Source organism: Sardina pilchardus, chromosome 1 (genome assembly GCF_963854185.1).
Source record: "Sardina pilchardus chromosome 1, fSarPil1.1, whole genome shotgun sequence".
In the NCBI taxonomy this organism is placed as follows: Eukaryota; Metazoa; Chordata; class Actinopteri; order Clupeiformes; family Clupeidae; genus Sardina; species Sardina pilchardus.
In genome coordinates this window covers 15,448,358-15,461,170 of record NC_084994.1, presented here as the reverse complement: position 1 = coordinate 15,461,170, position 12,813 = coordinate 15,448,358, and the positions used below count along the sequence as shown (strand labels likewise).

General features: G+C 43.8%; 1 protein-coding gene across 4 annotated transcripts in view; it reads right to left on the bottom strand.

Annotated features, from left to right (window-relative positions):
* Positions 1 to 4,442: 4,442 nt before the first annotated feature.
* Positions 4,443 to 12,813, bottom strand: part of LOC134082629 (NACHT, LRR and PYD domains-containing protein 3-like) — a 123,695-nt gene continuing 115,324 nt past the window's right edge. For all 4 annotated transcript variants that reach the window (XM_062538486.1, XM_062538499.1, XM_062538494.1 and 1 more), the window contains 3 exons: positions 12,119 to 12,292; positions 10,525 to 10,698; positions 4,443 to 5,077 (listed from right to left, as the gene is read on the bottom strand). In XM_062538486.1, the coding sequence (XP_062394470.1) occupies positions 4,894 to 5,077; positions 10,525 to 10,698; positions 12,119 to 12,292 (532 nt within the window). In that variant the 3' untranslated portion in view covers positions 4,443 to 4,893. The remainder of the gene's footprint in view (positions 5,078 to 10,524; positions 10,699 to 12,118; positions 12,293 to 12,813) is intronic.

Here is a 12,813-nt window from a genome sequence, read left to right as displayed (position 1 = left end):
GATGGACACCCATATGGAATATGGAGGACGAAAGATGACAGGATAAATAATTAAATGCAGAAATAATGTGTTGCGCTGTGAAATGCGTTGCTTATGTAAATATGGTGGTGGCTATGCCATATAAAGCGATTGCTATGTCGGTTGCTGGTGTAATTGTGTTGTTTGCCATGGTGGTGGCTAGGTTGACATTATATTGGCGGTTGCTAGGTTGTTGCTAGGATATTGCAGATTGTTGCTAGGGTGTTGCTAGGGTATATACGGTGGTTCCTATGGCAAATAAAGTAGTTGATATGCTGGTTGCTAGGGCAATCATGTTTGTTGCTATGATTGTTACTCAGCACAGTCACAGTTTAGCTGTGGTTGAACACGCACATTTGTGTCATGTAAGGACCTTGTTCATGCTGCACAATGCTTGTCATGGCATTTTTGAGTCTGTTAGGAGGCACAAAGGCACAGTTTAGTACATGCCCCCAGAGCATAGCCTAGACGCTTTGGCTGCTTTAGCTACCAAGCTAACTCATGTCAGACTGCATCGATTTTCTTTTCATGTTTTTTCCCAACCGACAGTGTTCTGTGAACATGATCGACTGAGCTCCGTGTGGAAATTGGCCGGAGTGCTCCTTAAGTTGCAGATGCTGGAGAGCCCTCTGGTTTTGGGCCGGTCACCTTAGAGGCTCATGAACATGTGACGGAGGGTGACGGTGTGTCCATTCGTAGGTGCTGGAGAACACGGAAGGCCGTGTTGGTCGATGGTGGCAGTCCTTCCACTGTGACATCATCTTACAGTTTAACTCAGTTGAACAAAGTGTTTTATGGTTTGCAACAAAATAATGATTAGCAGTAGCCTACCTGGGGGATATTATGGTATAGTGGTTGTGAATGAATGGAGTGCAGTCAGTGATGGAATCAATGTAGGAAAGGGAGTGTGTGAGAGAAATGTGTGTGCGTGCGCGTGTGTGTGTGTGTGTGTGTGTGTGTGTGTGTGTGTGCTTGTGTGTGTGCCTGAGTGTGTTGTGGAGAGGGTAATGAATGCATGAGAGAAATAGTGTGTGTGAGTGTGTCTGTCGTGGGCAGGGGTCAATGAGTTTCAGGATCTCTGAGTGTTGGGGTGCAAGAGCGAGATCTTCTTCCCACATACAGGATGGGAGAGCGATAGACGCTGCACCCCACTGAGAAATTTGCTCTTTCACCCACAAATCCTCCTGCAATACCTGAAAAAATCATTCATATCTACACTGACAAACACTCTTACAGAAGGTAACACCATGGCACGTGTCTTACTGCATGATATTCAACAATGCTTAAAATGTTCTCCCCATTATAGACTCAACAGCATACCTGCCAACTTTTCAAACCTTGGAGTGAGATTTTGTTGGCAGTGATCAAAATGATGCATGCACGCAGCCACACAAGTTGGTGGCTCAGATATCAGTACATGGTTCCACGTTAACTCTTAACTGCCCCTGGTGGTAGTTCCAGGTTAACTCTTAACTGCCCCTAGTGGTAGCTCCAGTTTAACTCTTAACCGATCCTGATGGAAGCTCCAGTTTAACTCTTAACTGCCCCTGGTGGTAGTTCTAGTTTAGCTCTTAACTGACCCTGGTGGTAGTTCTGGAAAGAGAGGAGGAGAAGTAGAGGGAAAGAGAGAGACAGGAGAATAAGTCTAAGAGAGTCTACGTCTAAGGGTATAGCCTAAGAAATGGGGAAGAGAATGAGGAGTAAGAGAGAAGGAGGACCATTGAAACAGAGAGAGAGATAGATGGAAAAGAAAGAGGGGGGAGAGAGAAAGGAGGAGAAAAAAGATGGGTAGAAAAGATGGGTAGAAAAAAGATGAGAGGAGAAACACAAACACACACACACACACACACACAGAAACACATACATCTAAAAACAGTCCAGAAAGAGATACAGAGGGAAGAGGATGAAAAAGAGAGAGTGAAGAGAAAGGGCAGGAATTAGGAGAGATAATGATGAGTAGAATAGTAGATGCAGAGGAGAAGAGAAACAGAGAGAGACAAGGGAGGGGGAGTAGGGAGAGAGTGGAAGGACATGTATATATAGAGAGAGAAGGCAAGAGAGACTGAGGGTAGAGGGAAAGGGAGGGGAAGGAGAGACCAGGCCAGACCAGAGCCAGATCTGCTGCTGTATGAGCAGGTGACAGGTGGACACACCTGTTGGAGGAGGAGCTCATGTGATCTGGCACAGGAACACTAAGGAGTCACCTCTAAACTCTAAACCATAAACCCTGGACAGAGGGGCTCAGTGAATGTGGAGTGGAACGTGTGCAGGTGGGTGAGTGTGTCAGAGGAGATGCTGTAGAAGGACAGAGTGCCGGCTGGCCAGTCCAGGTACACTCCTACTCTACTGGAGCGGGAGGAGGGGACAGGTATGTCAGTGTATTTATTATTTTTCTAAAGTCTATAATTTTGGGCTTGTATGCCTTTAATCAGATAGGACAGTGGAGAGTGACAGGAAGTGAGTGGGAGAGAGAGAGTCAGAGTGGGATCTGGAGAGGACCACGGGACGGGAATCAAACCCGGGCTGGACAGTCAGACAGGTGACCAAGGAGCCAGTGGTCACTATGAATGAGATCTAGAGTTCCTTTGAGAAGGCGAGAGAAGCGTAAAGAAGGACAAAACAAAGACTCTATTCTATACTCTAACTATTTGGCCACAATTCCCAATGGAAGAAACCAGCACTGAGCTGCACTGATGTGTCCTTGCTGTACCACTGAGCTGATGTGTCCTTGCTGTACCACTGAGCTGCACTGATGTGTCCTTGCTGTACCACTGAGCTGATGTGTCCTTGCTGTACCACTGAGCTGCACTGATGTGTCCTTGCTGTACCACTGAGCTGATGTGTCCTTGCTGTACCACTGAGCTGCACTGATGTGTCCTTGCTGTACCACTGAGCTGATGTGTCCTTGCTGTACCACTGAGCTGATGTGTCCTTGCTGTACCACTGAGCAGATGTGTCCTTGCTGTACCACTGAGCTGATGTGTCCTTGCTGTACCACTGAGCAGATGTGTCCTTGCTGTACCACTGAGCTGATGTGTCCTTGCTGTACCACTGAGCTGATGTGTCCTTGCTGTACCACTGAGCTGATGTGTCCTTGCTGTACCACTGAGCTGCATAAAGGAATGTGACCCCGTTTCTCCAGGTGTGGATAAAGGAACGTGACGCCGGTTCTCTAGATGTGGATAACGTGACCCCGGTTCAGCTGCAGAAGCTGCTTCCCTGGCAGACATCTTCATAAAGGCGTAAAGGCCAGCCCTGGACATACACCCACTGGGGAGGGAACAGAGAAACAGACCCCACCGGCGACCTCCGCCACCCAAGACCAGTGACAGGAGTGGTCAGTTCAGCAGTGGTTTTTCACTGATTGTCGTTACCAAAACAGCATGTCATTACTGACATGTTACTTCATTTATAGTAAACATAGCTGTATCTTCAATGTTGAGCTGCTACATGAAAAGCTTCATGACAAGTTAACTGCATATTCAAAGAAAAAAAAACATCCAAAACTACTTTACCAGAACATTTTGATGGTGAGAATATAACATATTTCAAATCTATTTAAACTCAGCTGTGGCCATCATTATATCATTTTGAGAAGACACCCGTAGATATGTAGCCTACAGTACCTACAGCAATTGTTGTTAACAGGGTTGGGAACCAACTCCTCCTGTCCTGAGTGACGCTGTCAAACTGACCCCCAAAGTGCTGCTGATGTGCAGGCTGGTGCCTTGCATGGTATGAAATTGAAAAGATGAAGAATGATGAATGCAATAAAGATTATTCTATTCTATTCTATTGTCCTCTGTTATATTCCATCTTATTACACTGTCTGCTCTTCTGGTCTGTGTAACAGTAAATGTGTCCTCACTGCAAGTAGTAAGACTACAGTAAAACTCACTAGAGTAAGGCTTAGTAAGACTGGAGTGGACCTTTAACTGGTGTAATCTCTTACTAGCCTGCCCTGCAGATTGTAGTACACTCATCACGCACATGCAAGCACACACACACACACACACACACACACACACACACACACACACACACACACACACACACACACACACACACACACACACACACACACACACACACACACACACACAGTGAAATACAACATTACAATACACCTCACTGGAGTAAGGCTCAATAAACATTACAATAAATCTCACTGGAGTAAAGCTTAGTGAGGCTACAGTAAAACTCACTGGAGTAAGGCTCAATAAACATTACAATAAATCTCACTGGAGTAAGGGTTAGTGAGGCTACAGCAAATCTCACTGGAGAGGCTTAGTGAGACTACTGTAAATCTCACTGTAGATTGTAGTATACTCATCACACACGTGCACATGCGCGCGCGCGCGCACACACACACACACTGAAACATGTGACTATTGTCTTGTAATTGTCTTCATATTGGGGTCGAGGCTGGCATTACAAAGGAAGTTTTACATAAATGTATTGATAGTACTGCAATATGAATCTTATTCTTTGTGGATTTTTATTTACTTCTTGGATGCCTGTCTAGAAATGTCTGTTCAAAATTCATGTGAATTGCCACATTACATATATTTACTGATACAAATGTTTTTGTATTAAAAACATTCTTCATAAAGTACTGCGTATATTTTCTGTGTATTTACAAAGGTCACTTTAAAACATATGACTTCAAATATTAATGTGATAAAACCTGAACACAACTGAGAGGGAGAGATCATTAAAGGATGACATAACTGGAGAACAGAAACAGAACAAAACTCCTATTGAGTAAAAAGGACTGCCCTATACAGTATACATACAGTACAGTGTCTTCAACATCAACTTATTTATGCACAGTGTGAACACGTCTTTCATGTTGAACACAATGGGATGGATTCATTAAACTCCATGCATTTGTATATGTTTACAGTTTGGATGTTTCTTCAGTTCAGAGAGCAGCTGCTGTGCTGAGGGTCCAGGCTGATTCCCCCCCAGCCAGAGCTCTCTGAGGGCTGATGGGTTTGATCTCAGTGCTGATGCTAACATTCTGAAACCTTCATCTGTTATACTGCAGTTATACAGGCTGTAGGAGAAAGAAGGAAACACCTCATTAGATCAGCTGAATGTAAATATAAATCAACTTTCTCAGCCAAGTATACTTGCGTACACAAGGAATTTAGTCCCTGCATTTATCCCGTCCGTGAATTATTGAACACACTGAGCACACAGTGAACACACAGTGAGGTGAAGCTCTCAGTAACCAGAACTTAAGTGAGCTGCTTTCATACAGCAGCACTCGGGGAGCAGTGAGGGGTTAGGTGCCTTGCTCAAGGGCACTTCAGCCATGGATGTGGGCATGGGAGAGCAGTGCTCAACCACATTTTTCCTACTGGTCAGGGATCGAACCCTTCAAAGCTTGGAGGCCATCTAACCAGTAGGACACGGCTGCCCCCTGAATGACACACTCACACCAATATTGATTTTAAGAATGTTTAGATCAGGGATGGGCAACTGGCGGCCCGCGGGCCGCATGCGGCCCGCCTCCTCACTCAGTGCGGCCCGCGGATGATCATTTTTACTGTGATTAAAAATGCATGTTTTTTTTTTTTCTTTCGCACCGTCATTGTAATTATACTGTTCGCCGATAGATAGCGCCTCCTATGCAAACCATCTCGTACCCTCGGACCTTTACCATCGCTGAGGAAAAACAGTGCACACATGGAAGAAAAGTAGAAAACTCATTTAAAACCGTAGGCTACCTTTCAGTCAAAATCGGAAGCAGTGTCTGTTCATAGAATGGTAAGGCAAACCCATGTCAACTTTTGCTAGAAACTATATCAGCCATGAAAGATTTAAACTTAAGTCGCCACTACACTACAACACCTTGCGAAAAGTTATCAGAAGTAGCCTGCCCTACACACACGGAGCTTCTCGGCCGCTGTCGTAGCCGACCTCAAATCAAAAGTAGGCTAGCCTACACTAACAATAGCGACTAATTGCCAGAACTACACAGGAATCCGTCTTTTGCTGTTTTGCTTGAGCTTGCCAAAGCAAAGAAGCTATATCAGATGGCGAAATTGTTTGGGTGCGCAGTGGAGGTAAAAACTTCGAAACGGTATATTTGTCCCGACGCATGGTGACACGCATCATTGTTGACATTCTGATAATGTCGAGGGGGGGAGCTGAGACAAATCATGTATGACTGCAAGTAGGCCTACTGTAGCTTACTTTTTGGCGTTGGATGAGAGTACAGATGTGATGGATGTTACATGTTACATCTGTACTCTCATTATGGACGTTAGGAAATGTCTATAAATTCTTAAAAATGGAGTGGGAGCATACATGCATTGAATATGAGGCTTGTTGCACTTCATGATGGGCCATTGTTTTTCAGTTCTGTGCCATCATTGAATGGTGATATACAGTGAGGAGAAAATGTATTTGATACCATGCTAAAGTTGCCTAAAAAGAGGAATATAAAATCGTCATTTGACAATTGATCTTAATGTCTTAATTCAAAAATTGAGTAAAAATAAAACCGCTAAGTACGCCAATTTTCTTTGTGATGGAAGAATGTTTCGTAAATAAATAAATGTTCTTCCTAAATGCTAGGGGGAAGTAAGTATTTGACCCCCAATGTAACCCTATGGGAATTCAACACATAGGGTTAACATAGGGGCGGGCAGATTTTTATTTTTTAAGGCCAGCTATTTTATGGATTCAGGATATTATGCATCCTGATAAAGTTCCCTTGGCCGTTGGAATTAAGATAGCCCCACATCATTACATACCCTTTACCATAGCTAGAGATTGGCATGGTGCTTTTTCCAGTAGGCCTATTAGCCTGTTTGATGCTCATTGAGCTCAATGCAAATCAAACAGGCTAATAGGCCTACTGGAAAAAGCACCATGCCAATCTCTAGCTATGGTGAAGGGTATGTGATGATGTGGGGCTATTTTAATTTCAAAGGCCAAGGGAAATTTATCGGAATGCATAATATCCTAGATCCATGAAATAGCTGGCCTTTAAAAATAAAAATCTGCCTGCCCCTATGTTAACCCTATGTGTTAAATTCCCATAGGGTTACATAGGGGGTCAAATACTTCCTTCCCCTAGCATTTAAGGAAAACATTTATCTATTTACGATACATTCTTCAATCACAAAGAAAATTGGTGTCCTTGGCGGTTTGATTTGTACTAATTTTTTGAGTTAAGGCATTAAGATCAATTGTCAAATGATGATTTTATATTCCTGTTTTAGCAGGGTATCAAATACATGTGCTCCTCACTGTATGTGAGCCCTTTGCACTGAAAATAATACTTATCACTGGCTGTAAAATATTTGTATTTGTTGTTAGGGAGTCTATGTTAAAAATGCATTTGAGCATGAAAATTGACATATTTCGTTCTTCAGAATTATTTTGCAGCATCAGATGTGCGGAAGTGCGCGGCCACATTTGGCCCTCCGATGGTGATGATAAAAAAATGTGGCCCTCTTAGTCATGAAAGTTGCCCATCCCTGGTTTAGATGATGCCCCCAGTCCTTTGTAGCACTTGGAGCACACTGGCCAATAGCTGCAACTGTTCCACTGCCCTCCATGTTACAGTTTTTCTCAATTGCTTACACACAATTTCTGGTACTTGAGACACAATTCCAGTAATATGTAGCTCATGCACCAACCTCCTGAACTGATTCTGCTGAACTATAAGCACAATTTCTGCTTTACACTCAAATTGCCGTTCTAAAACACACTGTTTTCAAAACACTACACACAATTCTCTGCAATTTTCATGAAGAAAATGTCTTGTTCTCTCAAGGAACACACTGCCATTCAAATTCTAAAGCTAACTGCCCTACCATGGACAATGACTCATCACATGGGCAAACACTTGTCACACAGTTTTACAATTATCAATCACAGCTTCAGTAAACAGTAGTAGTACAGGCAGAGGCAGAGCCAGAGGAGTGAGAGTAAGAGGAGGAGGACGGGGAGGCCAAGGGCCGTAATCTCCGATGAGATCCGAGCCACTAGAACATTGCAGTGCTGCGTATCAATACAGTACAGTACTGTACAGTATACAAGCTCAATGAGCACAGTATAGGCCTACAGTTTTGCCTGTGGGCTGTTCTGTAGGACTGTAAAAACAAACTATGTTTCAAGTATTTGGGGAAAGTATTCCTACTTTGTATTCCTACACAGTTTACAGTATTTCACTATTTGTTTGGCAGCTGAAGGATTACCAACACAAGGGCTTCTGTCTCCTGAACAGGAAACTGAAATCATGAGCATTGTCCTAGAAGAAAATGCCATAACATTACGGCAAATATAAAGAAACGTGTTTGTGTGTGTGTGTGTGTGTGTGTGTCAGGCAGTGCTGATGCAAGAGCTGTGAATCCTTCCTCTCCAATGCTGCAGTTGTTCAGGCTGTAAAGAGAAGACTAAGAGTTCACTATCCTATATTTACCAGATAGATAAATGTGGGAGTGCTTTGTCTAGGTCACTAGTCAGGGTCCTGACGAGCTCCTCGTGAACAGAGAAGCAGAGGTAGCAGTTGGGTGTTGGTCGCTGGCCGTGGTCCTGAAGTGCCCCGCTGGATCCCACTGACTGGCTGCACTGGCAGCATCTGGTGATATCAGCACCCCCATCACAAGTGAGACGGCAGGTGAACGGGAGACGAACGGGCAGGTGGTGGGTTACGAGCGACAACAACTGCTGCAGTAGCACCGGCAGGTGAGCCTTGACTAAGCTATCAGGTTTGTAGGAAGTGGAGGTGTGGCTAAGTTTTTATCACACTCCTCTCAAACTTCCGTTTGCAACGACATTAGGAGAAATACTTCATCTTAATTTCCATAGCAATCAAATAGGTGTGTGAGTGTGTGTGTGTGTGTGTGTGTGTGTGTGTGTGTGTGTATGTATATGGGTGTGTGTATGTGTGTGTGTACAGTATGTGTGTGTGTGTCTGAGAGAGAGAGAGAGTAAGTGTAAATGCGTGTGTGGTGTGTGTGTGTGTGTGTGTGTGTGTGTGTGTGTGTGTGTGAGAGAGAGTGTAAGTGAGTGTAAGTGAGTGTGTGTGTGTGTGTGTGTGTGTGTGTGTGTGTGTGTGTGTGTGTAGTGTTTGTGTGTGTGTGTGTGTGTGTGAGTCTCTCTCTAGCTCTCTGTATGTGTGTGTGTGTGTGTGTGTGTGTGTGTGTGTGTGTGTGTGTTTGTGTGTGTGTGTGTGTGTCTGTGTATGTGTGTGTGTGTGTGTGTGTGTGTGTGTGTGTGTGTATGTCTGTGTGTGTGTGTGTGTGTGTGTGTGTGCGTATGTGTGTGTGTGTGTGTGTGTGTGTGTGTGTGTGTGTGTGTGTGTGTGCGTGTGTGTGTATGTACAGTGAGGAGCACATGTATTTGATACCCTGCTAAAACAGGAATATAAAATCATCATTTGACAATTGATCTTAATGCCTTAACTCCAAAAATTAGTACAAATCAAACCGCCAAGGACACCAATTTTCTTTGTGATTGAAGAATGTATCGTAAATAGATAAATGTTTTCCTTAAATGCTAGGGGAAGGAAGTATTTGACCCCCTATGTAACCCTATGGGAATTTAACACATAGGGTTAACATAGGGGCAGGCAGATTTTTATTTTTAAAGGCCAGCTATTTCATGGATCTAGGATATTATGCATCCCGATAAATTTCCCTTGGCCTTTGAAATTAAAATAGCCCCACATCATCACATACCCTTCACCATAGCTAGAGATTGGCATGGTGCTTTTTCCAGTAGGCCTATTAGCCTGTTTGATTTGCATTGAGCTCAATGAGCATCAAACAGGCTAATAGGCCTACTGGAAAAAGCACCATGCCAATCTCTAGCTATGGTAAAGGGTATGTAATGATGTGGGGCTATCTTAATTCCAACGGCCAAGGGAACTTTATCAGGATGCATAATATCCTGAATCCATAAAATAGCTGGCCTTAAAAAATAAAAATCTGCCCGCCCCTATGTTAACCCTATGTGTTGAATTCCCATAGGGTTACATTGGGGGTCAAATACTTACTTCCCCCTAGCATTTAGGAAGAACATTTATTTATTTACGAAACATTCTTCCATCACAAAGAAAATTGGCGTACTTAGCGGTTTTATTTTTACTCAATTTTTGAATTAAGACATTAAGATCAATTGTCAAATGACGATTTTATATTCCTCTTTTTAGGCAACTTTAGCATGGTATCAAATACATTTTCTCCTCACTGTATGTGTGTGTGTGTGTATGTGTGTGTGTATGTGTGTGTGTGTGTGTGTGTATGTGTGTGTGCGTGTGCATATGCATGTATATGTGCATGTGTCTGTGAGTGTGAGTGTGTGTGTATGTATGAGAGAGAGAGAGATCAAGAAGAAAAGGCAGAGAGATAAGAAGTGTTTGAAGTAATGTTACAGTAACTTATTTCAAGTGAGTGAATAAAAATTTGTGTTTTGAGTTATGTTTTAAAATTCACTGTCAATGTCACTGATAGCAAATATTTGGTCTTGTGATATACTCACCCTAATAGCTTCAGTTTACAGTTGGGATCCTCCAGAAAATAAGAAAGATGCTTCACTCCTGAGTCTGTTGCTTTACTCCCCATCAGCCACAGCTGTGTCATGTGTGAGGGGTTTGATCTCAGTGCTGATGCAAGAGCTGTGAATCCTTCCTCTCCAATGCTGCAGTCATTCAGGCTGTAAAGAGAAGACTAAGAGTTCACTATCCTATATTTGCCAGATAGATAAATGTGGGAGCGCTTTGTCTAGGTCACTAGTCAGGGTCCTGACGAGCTCCTCGTGAACAGAGAAGCAGAGGTAGCAGTTGGGTGTTGGTCGCTGGCCGTGGTCCTGAAGTGCCCCGCTGGATCCCACTGACTGGCTGCACTGGCAGCATCTGGTGAGATCAGCACCCCCATCACAAGTGAGACGGGAGGAGAACGGGAGACCAACGGGGAGGTGGTGGGTTACGAGCAACAACAACTGCTGCAGTAGCACCGGCCGGTGAGCGTTAACTAAGCTATCAGGTTTGTAGGAAGTGGAGGTGTGGCTAAGTTTTTATCACACTCCTCTCAAACTTCCGTTTGCAACGACATTAGGAGAAATACTTCATCTTAATTTCAATAGCAATCAAATAGGTGTGTGAGTGAGTGTGTGTGTGTGTGTGTGTGTGTGTGTGTGTGTGTGTGTGTGTGTGTGTGTGTGTGTGTGTGTGTGTGTGTGTGTGTGTGTGTGTGTGTGTGTGTGTGTGTGTGTGTATGGGTGTGTGTGTGTGTGTGAGAGAGTGTACATGTGTGTGTGGTGTGTGTGTATGAGAGAGAGTGAGTGTAAATGTGTGTGTGTGTCTCTCTCTCTGTATGTGTGTGTCTGTGTGTGTGTGGTGTGTGTGTTTCTCTCTTTTTCTGTGTGTGTGTGTGGTGTGTGTGTGGGGGGGGGTGTTTGTGTGTATGTGTGTGTGTGTGTGTGTGTGTGTGTGTGTGTGTGTGTGTGTATGTGTGTGTGTGTGTGTGTGTGTGTGTGTGTGTGTGTGTGTGTGAGAGAGAGTGAGTGTAAATGTGTGTGTGGTGTGTGTGTATGAGAGAGAGTGAGTGTAAATGTGTGTGTGTGTGTCTCTCTCTCTGTATGTGTGTGTGTCTCTCTCTCTGTATGTGTGTGTCTGTGTGTGTGTGGTGTGTGTGTTTCTCTCTTTTTCTGTGTGTGTCTCTGTGTGTGTGTGTGTGTGTGTGTGTGTGTGTGTGTGTGTGTGTGTGTGTGTGTGTGTGTGTGTGTGTGTATGTGTGTGTGTGAGGGTGAGTGTAAGTGTATGAGTGTGTGTGTGTGTGTGTGTGTGTGTGTGTGTGTGTGTGTGTGTGTGTGTGTGGGTGTAGTATGTTTCTGTGTCTGTGAGTGTGACACAGTGTGTGTGTGTGTGTGTGTGTGTGTGTGTGTGTGTGTGTGTGAGAGAGAGAGAGAGAGAGAGTGAGAGGAAAGGCAGAGAGACACTAGATAAGTGTTCGAAGTAATGTCAATCAACAGTATTTCATGTGAATGTTGAAAAAGGTGTGCTTTTTGTGTGAAATTCAAAATGCACTGTCAAATTCCCTGATAGCAACTCAGTATTCGGTCTTGTGATACTCACTCTAGTATCTCCAGTTTACAGCTGGGATCCTCCAGAAGAGAAGAAAGATGCTTCACTCCTGAGTCTGTTGCTTTACTCCCCATCAGCCACAGCCCTCTCATGTGTGAGGGGTTTGATCTCAGTGCTGATGCAAGAGCTGTGAATCCTTCCTCTCCAATGCTGCAGCTCTGCAGGCTGTAAAGAGACAAAGTAGAAATACTTCATCTTAATTTCCATAACAATCAAATAGATCTCTAATTACAGTATCTGTTGAATATGGTTGTGTGTGTGTGAGTGTGAGTGTGAGTGTGAGTGTGAGTGTGAGTGTGTGTGTGTGTGTGTGTGTGTGTGTGTGTGTGTGTGTGTGTGTGTGTGTGTGTGTGTGATGAACCCATTAAATAGAAATGGGGACACAACATGAGAAAGACCCAGGAGTTTGAGAATATAACAGAGTTTTTTTTTGGGTGGTAAAGACCACACAGCGCCTCACATGTCTAAATTCTCGGTAACACAAATAAATAAGCCTGTCAAGCTACCTCCTCTATTATTATTATTATTATTAATAATAATGGAAATCGGAAATCAAAATGCAGGTGAGTGTTCCGCAAGCCTCCTGCTGCACTATCGTAACCTGCGCTGAAGTGCCAAAAGGAAAACAAAGCTCCACCGTCCCGTTACCAAATATGTACAAGAGTTTGTCAAAAAGAGGAAACAGA